This window comes from Furipterus horrens, unplaced genomic scaffold (assembly GCF_987537825.1).
Source record: "Furipterus horrens unplaced genomic scaffold, mFurHor1.1.pri manual_scaffold_1, whole genome shotgun sequence".
Classification (NCBI taxonomy): domain Eukaryota; kingdom Metazoa; phylum Chordata; class Mammalia; order Chiroptera; family Furipteridae; genus Furipterus; species Furipterus horrens.
In genome coordinates, this window is record NW_028327171.1 from 164,165,554 (window position 1) to 164,181,979 (window position 16,426).

General features: G+C 36.8%; 1 protein-coding gene across 3 annotated transcripts in view; it reads left to right on the forward strand.

The window, feature by feature from the left end:
* The window catches only part of CERS6 (ceramide synthase 6), a 288,817-nt gene that overhangs the window by 237,792 nt on the left and 34,599 nt on the right, over positions 1 to 16,426 (forward strand). For all 3 annotated transcript variants that reach the window (XM_090280493.1, XM_090280496.1, XM_090280500.1), the window contains exons 7-8: positions 68 to 196; positions 2,941 to 3,047. In XM_090280493.1, the coding sequence (XP_090136619.1) occupies positions 68 to 196; positions 2,941 to 3,047 (236 nt within the window). The remainder of the gene's footprint in view (positions 1 to 67; positions 197 to 2,940; positions 3,048 to 16,426) is intronic.

A 16,426-nucleotide genomic window follows, 5' to 3' on the forward strand; every position in this document is an offset into this window, starting at 1 on the left:
AGTATTTGTTGAGTGGTTGAATAGATAAACTGCTAAGCCCTAACATGGCTCCATTTTCCTCCCCAAGGACTTTGGCATTATGTTCCTGCATCACCTGGTGTCTATTTTCTTGATTACCTTTTCATATGTCAACAACATGGCTCGAGTAGGGACCCTCGTTCTCTGTCTTCACGATTCAGCCGATGCTTTTCTGGAGGTAAAAGTTTTTTTCATCTTTAAAAGTACAAAATCTAGAACTGAGGAAGTCCCAAAGATCATCACTTCTTCTATGTTATGCTACGTGGTGCTGGGGACATTAGTATATGCCTGCCTTGAAACTGTAGAGTTTTCTTTGTAGGTGAAATTGGTGAGAGTGAAACTTTAAATTAGTATATAAATTTTTATATAAAAAATGTTGATCATGTTAGCATTCTTTATTAATGGAATAATGAACACCTTTATTATTCCAGACTTAAGAAATGAATGCTTTACATTAGGAAAAGTATTACTTGAGTACATTTATTACTGGTGTTATAAGTTTCTTACTGATCTATCCAAAAAGTGTACGTAGTTCAGTTACTAATGGGAGTTACACATGCTGATGAAATCAGTTAGTAGTCATAGTTTTTATTGCCAGTATACAATATTATCCTAGTTTTTTACAGTGAGAAGTGTATACAAATTGCAAACTATATGTAAAAATTGTTTTCTATGCATATAAGTAAAAAATTATCTGAGGATACATTGGTTGTACTTTGATTAACTTTCCAAACCATTATCACTTAGAATTATTAAAGTAGCCAAAAAAGAAAAATGCTTCTAGTATATTTCAAAAGATAAAATCCCCAGCAAAATTTTGATGTAATATTTACTCTTAATTGTATATTCATATGATTAAATAAAAGTTTGCTTTACTTCAAACTAATAAATTTATGTAACTGGTCAAAAATAAACTTACCAGAGCAAAAGTTCTATGTAGAAGTGGGTCTTAGAATCTGTATTCTGATTTTTGTTTCCTGGTGGCCCACAGTCTGTCCCTTTGAAGCATTTACTGTCACTGTAGATACAGAATAAAGGTGACCTCAAATAATGATCTGTTATTGCAATAAAAGCAGAAATTTCCTGTACCATGAAACTGAATGTGCTGTAAAGACAATTAGTCAAGGTTTGATGTATGTAGAGCATTTAAAAAAAAAAAAACTTGGTTCCTATAAGTTTATGAAACAGAAAAATAGTCCTAGTGGGCAAGGATATGTCAGATAGTTTGACATTATGATTTTGAAGTGCTTCAACCTAAGCTCTTTTCCACATATTTTTAAAGGAGAAATATAATTAGTATAAGAGCAATGCCCTGAAAAATCAGTCACCATTTGATAAATGCTAAGCATGCTTGAAAGTAGAAATTTATACAGCAGTCTACAGTTTTGAAATAGTTCTGTATAATCTGCTAACTTCAGTCTCTGTGAAAACAGCTGGCATGATGCTTGGCAGAGCCACAATACTGAAAATGTTGGTTGAATCGTCATGTGCCACTTTAATTCAGAAAAGAAAAATAATCCAGAAATTCCAACCATGTGATTTAAAGCAAATGTTCTTCATTACCTGGATTCTCTTTGATATTACAAAATATTACCTAAGTACATCCAAGTAATGAGATATGTTGACTGCCAAGTCTTCAAAGTGGGAGCTATGGCCTAGATATTCCCAAAAACTTGATGTTTAATGCCTTTTTTAATTGAATACTGGTAAATGAAGATAAAAAAAAAAACAACTACCTGACTGTCTAGCCAGAAGGAGGCAAAAGATGCTTTTTCTCAATATAATTTGTGGTGTCATACTAAAGTTTTCATGAAATTAAAAAGCTTCCATTCAGTTAATTGATATTTGCCCTTAGGATATAGTTCTTTCGTAGCTTTGTGTTTTACTTAAAGCTATTACGTTATAGCTTCTGTGGACACTGTCAACAGTCTTTTCAAGTTTGACCCAGCTAATTTAACTTTCCAAAAAGTAGAAAATAATGTTATGAATTCAGAAGACATCTTTAATTTATAACTCTGTGGGGGAGGTGCTTGTGAATTCTTGGTAAAAATGTAAAAAAGAGATGACCAATCAAAATGGTGTTTTCGGGTTGACTTTAGCTCAGTGGGTCCTTCAATGTGCCTAACAAAACAATGTTTTCAGTGTCACTTGTCTTTACTTAGAATCATCCATATGTAGATGGCAGAGAAAAGGATGTGATTTCTTCCCTCGACTAATTTATAGTATAAAAAGTAGTCACTTGAATCACTTCCATAAATATTAGAGTACTTCTTACACTTTCAGCATTAGTGACTGTCATCTAGAAGATGACCCATTAATGTAACATTGAAAATTATACCTAAATGAATTCATTGAAAAAATGTGATTTTGACACATTCTTCAGTTTTAAGTTTATGAGACTAAGCCGAGAAACTATTTCCCCAGAATAATCCTTATGCCTGTTTAAAGAAAACCTATAATTCTAAATAGAAAGGAGAAAAATATAGAAAGGCTTCATATTTTCTGTATAAATTTTGTTGTCATAGTGTTTAGAACTCATTAAAGGTTTAAAGGATTATATAACATGTTCTGTTTTGACCTGTTATGCCAAATTCCTGTTCTGGTGTGTTTGGCTTGCTAATATCATCTATATTGCAAGAATTGTCTTATTTTTCTATTTTCCCGAAATCAACCATATAATTGAATTTTTCAGGTTGCTGAATATTTTATTAAATCTGTGGCAGTCAGTAGTTCTACTTATGGCTAATGCTGCATTTCACTGGACTGATGAGTAATTTATAAATACTGATGCATGACCTTTCCAAGTAGCAGGCAGTTTTATGCATCTGACAATTATAACTTATAGCAGATTCATGCATATTCAAAGAAGTTTTTATTTATCAGTTTAACTAAATTAATATATCATATTCATTCCTTTCATAGGCTGCAAAAATGGCAAATTATGCCAAGTTTCAGAAAATTTGTGATCTCCTGTTTGTTATGTTTGCCATGGTTTTTATTACCACACGACTGGGTATATTTCCTCTCTGGTGAGTATGCCAATCTTCTTTCCAATAGAGCTTTATGAATTATTTTCCTATTGAGTTTTATTCTATATACTTAGTAAGTGGTTTGAAGAAAGTGAGGGAATAATATTGTAATAACCGTGTATGGTGTGTAGTGTCAGAATGGGTACTAAACTTATTGGGGTGATCACTCCGTAAGTTATATAAATGCTTAATCACTGTGTGGTACACCTGAAACTAATATAATATTGTATGTCAACTATAATTGAAAAAAATTATGTAAGTTAATAATTAAATAAATTATATTATTCTGGGAGGGAAAAGTGAGGAAAGGACTCGGAAAATAGCTTGGTTTCTTCTTCCAGAAGAGGGGTTGCACTCTTTACTAATATTTCCCACAGGATTGTTACAGAAGATGTGGCTATGTAGGTTCTGAAGCCAGAGAAAGCTGTCTTCCATTTTTGGGTCCAGTCTAGAATATGATTCAAAACCTTAGCCATGAAAGTTGGAATTAATAGAGGAAATACGGCATTGCAACCAGTTATCTATCAGAGATGCTCCTGTACCAGGGGTTCACAAAGGCGTGTCCCCAGACTGGCAGCAACAGCATCACCAGAAATGCAAGTTACTGGGCCCCAACCCAGACTGATTGAGTCACCGACTCTGGAGATGGGGGTCTGGCAGTCTGTGTTTCCACAGGCCTTTTGCTGATTCTGCTCCCCATTGAAGTTTGAGAACCACTCTCCTCTAGAATTCTACTCATCAGCTGTATTTATAGCTAAAGCTGATGGAAGGAATAACCTAACATGAATCCCTAAAACTCTTTATGACCCCTGAATGTCTGGATGTATTTGTTTTGTTGAGAGCTAAGAAAACAATATGACAGATTTTGACAGAATTTGATAATTCTTTCTATAGAAAATAGGTCCACTGTCATTAATCATTTTTTGGAAGTTTATTATTTGAACTAGAAAAAGAAATGAGCCCTCCATATCACTTAAAGCCTACCATTAATGGCAGAATTGTTTTGCCATTTTGAGAAATTGGTTTGAATGGAAAATTAAAGCAGTGGAAATGGGAGAAAGCTGAGAAATGAAGAGATGCAGTAATACCTTGCTTTTCAGCCCCAATAGAAAAATGAATTTGGGGCTTTTAAAGTGAGTAACATCTATCACTGGGGTTTCATACACAAATTAACCTCACACACACATGCATGCACACACACAGCTTCTCCTTGAGGCTCGCAGCCCTTTTGGCCATACTTATTATGAGAATCATTTCCAAGCAGCAGCACTGTGTATAAGCCAACAGGCATTTATAAAACCTCATTATAGTTGTATATGGTTGTAAGTAGGAAACATTGAAGTAATTTTGAATATAATGTGTCTGTAATTATTTTGGAATTGGGGAATCTTTCAAGATTATTAGCAGAACTAGTGATAAGGATTTAAGTAGGAGAAATTTTTTAAAATCCAGAAATTATTTATCAAAAGAATATTAGGAAGCTTTTCCTACTTTATATTCCCGAGAACCTGAGTTTTAAAGAAATAAGCTTCACTCTCAAGTACTTTGATTTATTTGTTTTCCTTTAAGGGTAGAATTAAAATTGAGATGTACCTCTTCTCCTTCCCAATAGTTAATATTAAAAAAAAAACAAAACCTTCATGTTTAGACATTAATGAGTTACCTAGAACATACATCCCAAAATGTAGAAAGTATGTAATGCTGCTAATAAAATACCTTGTGAGTATGTCTGGTCATAATGGCATAAAGTAGCTCCTTAGAAAAATACTCATAACCAAATGCAAAACCAGAGCATATATCACAATGCTGTGGGGCTTCTGCTACCATGCCCCTCAGTACAGCCAAATTTTTCAAAAGGCAGCTTGAGAAGATAAATATTTTATAGTTTGTAATATAAGAAATAATGTATACACCTGCTGCCTTTGTAGTGTGCATCAGGGAATAAAAATCTTTTCAGATATGTCATAAAACATGTTGGAGCCTGGATGACCTTTGTTTTGACCCTGTTTCAATTACTAGAGTGTAATGGGTATTGTTAGTATTTAAAAGTGTAACGTGAATGGCAACAACAAATAGTGTTTCAAATATTTTTGTTAATGCTGTGAAATTATTCAAAAGTTCCTTTTAGATTGTAGAATCTTAAAATTGGGAGGGACTCAATGGGTTATTGGCTCCACATTCTTCTCCCACTCCCTCTTCCCAGGTTAGGAATCTTTCTATCAATTTCCCTGATCAGAAGTATTGCTTTAGAAGTCAAGGGAGAAACAGTTTCTTTTTATGAAACAGAAACCTGGGTCCTTACAACTTCTAAGCTAGAGGTTCTAACCCTGGTTAAGAACCCCCTAAAATTGTAGGAAAAACGTGTGTATAATTTATAATTTTTTCATGGGAGTAGAGGGCCTATGACTTTATCAGGTGCTCAAAGAGATCTGTGACCCCTACCATCATTAAAAACATGCCTTTTGGAAAACAGACTAAGTATATGCTACCACTTCTAATTGAAAACTCTTAAGAATGTGAAGATTTCTAGTATATCCTTTGTAAGTTTCCTCTTCATCTGAAAGCATCTTTAATCCCTTCATTTATTCCTGTTTGTTGTTCTTTGTTTCTCATGATTCCTCTTGTCATGATGTTCCAAATGTGGACTGGCTAGTACAAAATATAAGGGAACTAAAAGCAAGCTTTATTTAGACAGCATTTCTTCTGATGCAGCTTGCCACTGCAATGGCTTTAAGCAGCTTTCACTTTGTACCGGTGATGACCCATAAACATCTGAGCTGCTGCCAGACTAGGTCATCCTCATCCCGAATTTACTTCATTGTTGTATATTTTTATTTCCAGGTATGATTTATTTGTATACTTTATTATACAAACTACACTTATTCCTGTTAGACTTCATCCTGCTGTTTTCAGATACTCTATTCATATAACCCCTAATACGAGGGTCTTCTGAACTACATCCAATGCTCCCATTCCTCCCACCTTTATGCCACTTGAGTGCATGTTTTTCATGCTCCCCTCTGCTCACTGAAGAAAAGGTTGCCCAGAGGAACCCCTAATACACTACTGAAGAATTTCCTTATGCCGACCTCAATTTCTCAACTGCCAGGCATGTTTTTAATAATACATAGATTAGTATCAGTAAATAACTTTTTAAGGTGGGGTAGAATGGGTGAAAACAATGTCCCTTGAAATGTATTATCTCTTCACAAAACATAATAATTTTAATATAATTTCAAGATTGAAGGGCTAGACTAAGAGTCAACAAGCTATGGCCTTTAGGACAAATTAGCCCATTGCCTGTTTTCATAAAAAGTTTAATTGGAATACAGTCTTGCCTATCTGTTATACATTGTTTTTAGTTGCTTTCTGCTAAAATGGCTTGAATAGTTGGGACAGAATATATGGCCCGCTGATCCTAAAACATTTTCCAGCTAAGTCTTTATAGAAGTTTGTCAACTCCTGGGTTAGGGCATTAAAATTTAGTCTGATAAGTAAGCAATGGAGTGTATTAAATGTGTTCAGCCTTTGGGTGTTCTCTAGAAGTATTGTCTGCCTCATGCAAAAAACATACCACTATTCTTCCCATTGTCTGTGGGAGTGCAGGGGTCAGACTATGCCCTGAAGTAGGGCTTTTACTTTTTGTGACTTGAGTCAACAACAACTTCAAAAATTGCAGTGTGCTAGTCATGCTCTCTCCACAGAATAGTTTCTTAAGTGATCTTTCCCTCCCTTCCAGTCACTGCAGAGAACCCATTGCTGGGGAAAAAGAAGAAAAGTAAGAGATTGTTTTCTAAAAGTATTATAAAAAATTCAAAATGGCCATTTCATCTGTTTTAAAAATATCTAGTATTATAATAAGGTCTAATGCCAAGGTCACAGATTTGAAAATTATATATTTGACCAAGGTTCTCACTTATTTGAAAGTGATGCTTTATGGAAAACACCGTAGCAGATGAAGAACCCACACCAGCTCCAGCTCTTTTCCATTTGCTTATGCTTTATGAAGTGCAGTTGTATATGAGGCTAGTCCTCTCCTCCAGCACTCACCCTCACCTCCCTGGCTGTGGTCCCTGGGTTTCTCCTATCCATTTGCCTCTCTATCCATACAAAGCCCTTTTTCAACAGCTCCGAGCTCAGCCTGGGCCCAGCTTCTGCTTCCCAGTCTGGACCAGTACTTGAACCATCCCAGAAACCATCCCTCAGAATACCAGTGTGCAGGACTCTATGGCACTGTAGAGAGAGGCCACCCCAGCTGTGTCCTTTCATTCTCAGAAGTTTATCCATGCCTCTGACTGTCACTTCTGGGATGGCAGTGTAGCCAAGGAGACAGAACCACGGCATCACCAGCATCCTGAAGTCACCCTGGTCCTTGGAGGTATATAGCTTATCATGTATTATTATTCAAACTTTTATGTCTTTAGGACAAAGGACAAAACACTTTGCGAATTACTCATAGGCAAGGGGCCACTTATTTTTTATAGATCTCTTCAGTGCATGTCACTGTGAGCCTGCTGCATGTTGGGCACAGTGTGGGTGAGGGACATAGACACTGATTAGGTCATGAGCCCAGGAACACCCAGCACTGAATCAAAAAGTATTTGTTAAGTGAATGAATGAAATTTTAGAATTCCCCATGCATTTGGGCACAGTCACAACTGAGATTTTGCAGCCCACATGTGTCGTTCCTTATAATACAGAATAAGCCACTCAAAAAGGACAAAGATGACAGTGACTCAATAACTTTCAAAAGCAGGAGCATTTCAGCCACTGAATCATTTTGCTCAGAATTTACAAACATAGAATTGTGCAATTATTTCATAAATACTGCCTTTGTCCACAGCAGATAATAAAACAGAAATGCTCAATTTAAAATGCTAAATGTCAAAGAATTGGAAATAAAGGAGATGTGTGTGTGTGTGTGTGTGTGTGTGTGTGTGTTTGTAAAGAAAATCATAAAACAAGTGGATATACTGAAAATGCAATTTGTGACTATGTCTGGTCAAGAGTGTGGTGAATACATGTGACACAGTGGCTCCTGACCAGTGGGGTATGAAGGGAGAAAGTTGTTGAGAGGTTCCAGGACAGTGTCGGAATGAAGCACCTGTCCAAGAGAAGAAAAAGAAATAGAACATCTTCCCTCCATCCACGGGATGACCCAAGAAAGTGGGCAAGAGAACACCATCCCAACCTAGTAATTTTTAATGATGTTTGAGGGCCCGGGACAGCTGTTCCCAGCCAGCCTCAGGGCCTTCTCAGCTGGCTTACATCAGTGTCAGGTTAGGTGCCAGCGTCAAATTCATAGCAAACGCATCTCTCAGAGCAACTGGCACTGATCCAACTTAGCTGTTTTAAATCCTTTTTTTTTTAATGGACAGCATATAAATCCACACCTGATGTTTACAGACACTGGTACCTTAGACTGCTCTGTATTCCATACAGTCCCAACTTGTGCTATAAGTAGAGTTGTCAGAAAGTTAATATGTAATTTCATTGTTAGTTGTGAGTACATGGTATCGTGATCTTTGAGTTATATATTTAGTGGTTATGAAGAAATGTAGTATGAAGCATTCATTGAAATGGTTATCAAAACTTGTTTGAAGAAGTGGTTCTGAATACATTCCATTTTTTAGTGGCATATAGCAATGGCCAAACTAGAACAATTCCAAATGGTTTTAAATTCTGAGAGAGAAAAAAAAAGTATTATTTTGGTTACATAACATTTTTAGATTGTCTTTTTAATTGAAATGTAAATATAGTAAAATGTCTTTAATTAAATGGAATAGTCTATTAACTGTAATTTTACTGCCCATTGGTATATGCTAATCAAATAAGGAAATATTTGGGATTATCTCCCAAAACAGCCTCCAGGGAGTACCCAGGTCACCTGTGTTCCAGCCTAGTCTCCTGTCTTCTCACTGGCTATGTTCTGCAATCATAGCTGGTAGTAGGAATATGAACTTGAAGTAGTACAAGATTGTGAACCATCAAATAATAGTAGAATATTTTTTCAGTGACTTTTAATTATGCTTTTTGACTGAGAATAAATGAATAATTCAAAATAAGGAAAGTGTTCTGCTTAGCATTATGTTAGCCGGGGTGCTTCCAATAATCAAGATTTTAGTCCAACAATTGTTTCTATTCTTTTCCCATGGACATACATAAGAACATCTTATCTTTTATCTGCTACTTAAGGGCAAAGACCTTGATAAAGCAATGAATATTTTAAGTTGATTAATTAAAGTACCAAATGAACACAACTTGTTCAGTAAATTCGGGATATAACAAGTTACACTGAAGAATTTTTTCTTTGTGAACAAGTCTTTTAAATTATCCCCCTTTCCCAGAATACTGCATTATGTTAGGAGCACAACTTGCAAAGTCAGCAATTTATTTAAAAGGGTCAAAACCCTTTCCTACATATTAAGTCTACAATATCTTCCCGAAATAAGCCAGGTGCCTCACAAAATAGGTTAAAACTGCTGAGATGAAGTACAGAAGAAAGAGCTTGACTGTCTCGCTCAGTAGTGAATTATTCCCTGTTCTTTTCCTAGCCATATTATAGGTAATTGCATTTGTTTCTAAGTGTGTCCCTCTCACCCCACTAATTAGATGTTTGAGTCCCCTACTCTCGGTAGCGATCACATGGCATTTTCCTGAAGCACTGTCCTGGTGCTATTGTTTGATAATTATTCATCTCCTTGTCACCCTTCTCCACTCAGGAGTGAGTCGCAACAGGGTGGAGACCATGTCTCATTCTCCCCTTCAGACCCAGTACTGTGACAATACCTGGCACACTGTGAGTTTGCTGATTTATTTTACAGTACATCTCTGATTTATTCTAGGTCTTAATTTGGAATTCACTTTCATAAAGGTGTTCTCCCCAAGCAGGTAGTTTGTTTACTTATTGCAGCATGATAGAATATCATCCTTTTTATTTTCTTTTTCCCAAAACCAGGGAGAAATATTCTGAATGCCAGAGTAATGCTTATTTGAATTCCCTCTTCTCTTAAACCACATATTCTAACTACCCTACCATGAATTTTCCTACCCCAACATGCTGTCCCTCAAAGCTAGTGTTTGGAACAAGCTCTCTTCAGGCAGAGTGTGGGGGACTGGACTTTGTGTGGCCCACACTGAATATACTGACTCGTGACTTTGTGACTGTTTTTTTTTAAAGCTGATTTCTACCCATTCTTCAATGATTTGGGGACAGTGATGAAAGCTTACCTTATTCTGAAAATAACTGCATGTACAACTAGGATCATTGCTTATTTTTATCTTCTGCCCTATTTTCCTTCAAAGGCGTGAAATAAGGTGGTGTTTTATTGTGTATATATTAGATAGATAAGGGACAGATGGATGCATATTATATAGATAGATAGATAGATAGATAGATATAGATATATAAATTTTTATTTTATTTCAATCCTTACCTGAAGATATATCCATTGATTTTAGAGAAAGAGGAAGGGAGAGAGAGAGAAACATCGATGTGAGAGAGAAACATCTATTGGTTGCCTCCTATACATGCCATGGCCAGGGACCCAAAATTGCAACCTAGGTCTGTGCCCTGACCGGGAATCTAATCTGACACCTTTTCACCTATGGGACAGTGCTCCAACCAACTGAGCCACCTAGCCAGGGCTATACATGTATTTTATATACTTACCATATATAAACACATATCTCATTTATCTATAACTATATATTTATAAATAAATATTATATTTATATGGAAATATATTTATAGATATAAATATCTATATATTAAGTAAGTATATATTATTGATATTTATATATTTTATTTATGTATATCCTTAGTGAAACTTTTGCTTACTCTTATCAGCATCAAATAAATACCATACCAGCTGCTTCCATGGGTTCATGGGGCTTTTCTTTTTAGTAATTAAAAAGCAGTGAGACTATTGATTGCTACTTGCTACAAAAAGAATAAAAAAATAAAACTGAATTATGTATTTTCCACATAAATTGGCCTTACTGGCTTTGAGATTTCAGATAAGGCAATTCCCTTGCATTTACATGAAAACCTAACAGTTTTATTAAAACTGTTTTGCTGACACTTTTTGTACCTGGAGAGTCTATACTAAAATGGGTCTCAGACCTGTACACCATCATTTCTAGCCATGCTCAGGATATGCTTCCCTGGGACAGTGTCTTGAGAACCTTGAAAAATAGCCAGTAGATTTTCATACCACTTGAGAACAGGTCCAGACTGCTTTCCCGTAAGCGAAGAGGGAGGAGAGGTTAGTTTCTCTTCTTCAAATTAACACCATATCCCACTCTGGTATGCAGTGACGATTTGCTGCTCCTTATTGTTTCTACATCTGAGAAGTTTTTGGCAGTAAAAATGATGCACTGTCCTTTTGGAGAAAGAAGGAAACATGTTTAATAGTAAAGAATGTTAGTTGTTAGAGTTGCCTTGTAACCAAGTGAGTATCTATTAGTTGAGTATATAAAGTTATTTTTTCTAAGGTATAAACAACTCATCTCCAGCACAGGAGGAAGACTAAATACATTTATATTGAATTCCTCCATCAATAACAAACGACTTTGATGATTTTGAAAATGAATAAAAACATGGGGATGGTGAAGGAGTAGATAAGGGGTGATCAGGATCTCACTCAAGAATATAGATTGAAGCAAACACGCATCATAGTCATTTTGTCTCGTGACTAATGTAGTCTGTCCTCAGGAAAGTTTGTCAGGCCTTCTCATTGAACCAATGAGAAAAAAAAAATCTTTGACAATGGTTTATATATTTTAACCAATGTTCAAATATTGCAAGGGAGGCCAAGACTAATAAAACCACTGGTCATGTGAAATTACGCATGTGCCCTCCTTCATTTGTAAAATGAGAGTTGAGGTAAATATCAAAGATATCTTCTAGCTCTAAAATTTCTTGGTTCTATGATTTTACAATTACAAGTGGGTAGGTGACCTTCCGATGAAAAGTATGTGTAGAGTATCCCTGCAAGGGATTCTGAGAGGGGCAGGGACAAGTGAGTGGTGGGCAAGAAGAGATAGAGGACATAGATGACTTGTTTAAAAATTTGCAGTGTATTGAAGGAAAGAAATACGATGATCATTAGACTGATTATAGTATTGAATAAAGATTTTTATAGGATACTGGACATCTCTGCTTTCTTTTAGAAACAGAGGAGAAAGAGTACTTGTAGGTGTCATTGAGTTAGAGAAGTGAGTCCTGCTTTTCAGAGAACCAAAGGAAGAGATGCAAGCATCCAGTGCTGGTTCAGGTTTGATGGCATCTCAGGTACCCATGACTAGTCCAGGGCCACAGTGAGTTTTCATCATGGTCAAGAATAGAAATACTTGTATCTTGCTTTCTCTACTAGTGTTCTCTGCTGTCATTCATTCTGCATAGGAAATCAACAAGGCAGTGTACTCTAAAGACTAAAGCCACGAGCTAGGCTAACTGTGGCCTTAGCCTTAGCCTTGGCCCTGTCACTGATGTCGGGATGGCTCAGAATCTCTAGGTTTCAGATTCCTTATTGGTAAAAAATTTCCAGTTCAATCTACTAGGTCTGAAAGAATGTGAAGCAGCTTCAAGGACCAATTGAAGGTGAATACCAAAGGTTCTGGCTACCTGGGATTTCATTAACTGGCTTGCAGCAATTAAGGGGTTATAGAAGGAGGAAAAGTTGCATCATTCCAAGAAAACACATGTTAATGAATTAATCACTTAAAGATTTAGTGCCTGCTCAAATATTTCTCTCGTGCGATTAGTGCCTTTCTCATCAGTCCAGTGACCTAAAAGAATGTAAAGCAACACAAGTCAGTGATCAAGTGAAATTGTACATGATGGACGATATGCAAAATTTTATGAGATCAATAAAAGGAGGAGTTGGCAGAACATTTGACAATTGAGAAATGGAAAAATCAACAAGGATGGTGACATAACAAGTATTTCAAAAAAAGGAGAGATATGAATTTCACAGTATTGTGAGGGACCCTTAAGAAAATGTTGAAGCCCTCAACATTTTATTTTATTTATTTATTATTTATTTTTAGAGAAAGGGGAAGGGATGGAGAGAAATGTTGATATGCGAACTAAACATCCATTGGTTGCCTCTCATATGCCCCCAGCTAGGGACCTGGCCTATGACCCTGGCATGTGCCCTGACTAGGAATCGAACCAGCGACCTTTCAGTTCACAGGCTGGTGCTCAACCCACCAAACAACATTAGCTAGGGCTCAACATTTTCTTTTAAAAAGTCATATACTATATCATTCAAGTTGAGGACAAGTACATAAGCCTCCCAGTTAACATTTGATTCATTTTTAATTTGTTCTAGGAATTAGAACATAGTTGCAATTATAACCTAAATTGGATTTCATGGATGATGAAAGAAATTCTCTTTTATAAATCTTCTTATTTCTCAAAATTAAAGTCTTTATTGGACCTTTTATTCATCATTTTCTATGAAATTTATATTCCACTTTAAGTGGATTCACTTGAAATAGCTTCTTCTTGGTGACAATGTTCCTTTGAATGGGATGACCTCCTGCGCTCAGAACTTAAAGTGAATATAGTGTTTCCGTGACTTTCTAAATCTAGTCAGTGTAGCCTGAAAGTAGAATAAAGAAGACAAATGAGGGGAGTCAAGCAGGAAGGGACTGTTGAGTGTTCATGGCCTACCTCCAGCCAGGCAGGTCAAAGGAGCTGTGTGCGGTCAGGTTTTCGGTTGTGACCGGCCATGGGATTCACCCTGTGGGAGATGTTCAGAGGTTCTCAGGATGGACCAGGAGAAAGGAAAGGGCCCAGTATTTAGAAGTTTTATATTTTCTCTATGGTTTTTATTTTTTATGTTTCTTTCTGAGTTTATCTTGTATTTTCACATTCTTTATCACAGAAGGGTGAAACAAGGGTTCTTTCGTTTTCCACCTAGTGGAAAGGGTTTGATAGATTATGTCCTTCCCTCAGCAGGCAGAGAAGTACTTGGACTGGGGAAATACTTTTACCCAGATGCAAGAGGTGCATGCTGTTCATGGAGGCAGAGCAACTAAAAAACATAGTTTGAAAGTAACCAATGGGTTTAAATTAGTGAGTTGACACTGATTCACTTTCATATTAGTGCTTTTCTCTTAATCAGCATAATCTCCAAAATCTCATGGAGAAATAGCAGTTAGTATCTTCCAAGGGAGCCCATCCCGCTGTTCAGATGACATTATTTTTCTAACCAATTTCTATTTTCTTGACAGAAAATCAAGCTTAATCCTCATTCGAGATTCTCACTAGCCATGTACTTTATACACTAAGGGTCCCAGGAGAGGGTGATGTTACTGGTTTGGGGGGATTTTGCCCGTGCCCATTCAGAGCAGATATACCAATTTGGGCAATTGCAGCATAATATATGCACTGAGTTGTTAATATCGATGGTCAATGTCCCCAGGAAGTGTGTGCAGCTCATTGGCTCTGGGCTCAAAGTGCAGCATAGAATATTTTACTCTTCCCATTTTGTAGCAACATCTAAATGACGTGTATCAGGTGCCCTAAGAAGCACGTGCTGAGATGAAGTTAGCAGTGCCAGAGGCTGTGCTGTTCAAAGGGAAGGGGAAGAAGCCAGAGTGGGGCAGGTGGAGCTTTAGAGAGCGGTATAGCTCTGGCTGTCTTGGCCAGCCCAACAGAGAACTCCAGAGCAAAGACTGCTCATTAGAGGAGTCCTGGGTTAGGCAGAAATGGGCAGCCCCTATTATTCCAGCAAGAGCTTCCCAGGCCTCAGCTCAGACATGGCCTCATCTCCAACATGGAGGCAGATTCTGGAGGCACTGCCTCTGTACCCTACCAGCTAACTGAACCCCTCATAGCTGAATGGTGAGTTCTTTCTTGAATGAAAACCTGAGCAGCACACCTCCTTCGTGTAATTCATGCCACTATAAATAAGAAGCTAATATTGAACCATTCAAATGAATGAATCCTTCAGAAACAAAGATGCACACACATCAAAATGGCAGTGCTTGGCAGTCTCAGTTACAAATTTGAGTAGTCAACAGAGTTTACCAGATTTTATTTTGGAAACATACATTACTTTGCTTTCAACTTAATTTTATTCTGAAGAACAGTGATGATAAAGAACTTACCCTATATAAATAGTTTGCTTTTAAAAGTTGCTTAGTAGTGAGACCAAAACAAAAGAAAGAAGCAATTAGGTTTATATTTAGTGATCTATCTGTATGCATCTGCAACACACTTCAGGAATAATTCAAAAAGGCCAATCCATTTCATGCCTTCTGCTGCTAAATGACTGTGGGAGTCAAGCTGCTATTTTCACAGTGCAAGACATTTATTGTTGATTAAAAAAATAATTCTCCTGCTCTACATGATCAGTATCCTAGCAAATGACACTGGAGAATTTCAGCTACTTAAGCATAAAATGGGACACTCTTTAAAAAAGCTAAAAATTAGGCTTGTGTGTTAAAAAATTTTAAATCAGTCAACTACAAATCAAAGTATTTAAATACTTGCATTGTGCTCACACAGACAAGTTCTTGAGCAAGAATGTGTTCTGTAGGTTGACAACAGTGACCTTACTGTCTCACCCTTCCTCAACTGAACAAAATAACACTTATGTTATTCAGTCAGTATAGGATTATTTACCTCTGTGCCTGGCTCATTCACAGTTATCAGTTTCAATCAACTTAATATCATCTAATGCTTATAGCAAACCTCTCCCCATTCCCTGTCTACCACCTCCCAAAAATGAATATAAAGTCAATAACTAATGCAATTGAGGTTATGATAGATTTGGCCAATAAATTGTTGTACCCACCTTAGTCAATTCTTTTTCCTACAAGTTCATACAAGAACAGTTTGCTTCTGAAGTGTGTCAGGGGTGGGTGTAGCATCCCTAACCTGTTTCTTCTATGTACATTGAATGTGAAAACATTTTTCATCAGACTGCTTCATTCAGGCCTCAACAACTGATCCTTGGACCAAAACGGTTTCTGAGTGCAGAATACAAAATGCTAGTGAGACCAACAGCACTTAGAAATAATTTTTTTAGGCTTACATAGCTCAGAAGGAAAGGAAAGGAGGTACAGGAAGCTTACATAAATTGATTTCCCATTGATAGCTTCCCATTACCCAGGATCTCATAGAACACAGTGAGTGTGCAGACCCCCTACAGTGTGCTCAACATGGTGCCGGGGGACTGTTGCAATAGAGACTAGAGTCACAGGCCTGTCCCCTACTCCCACCCACGTAGATGACAACACAATCAGAGATGAGAAAACTTTCTTTAAAGCACAGAGGTTGTTTGCTATGGAAAACAGAAGACCCTTGGAACCTTAGTTGATGACTTGAGCTGAGCTATAAACTAAAGGTGAGCATTGTATCA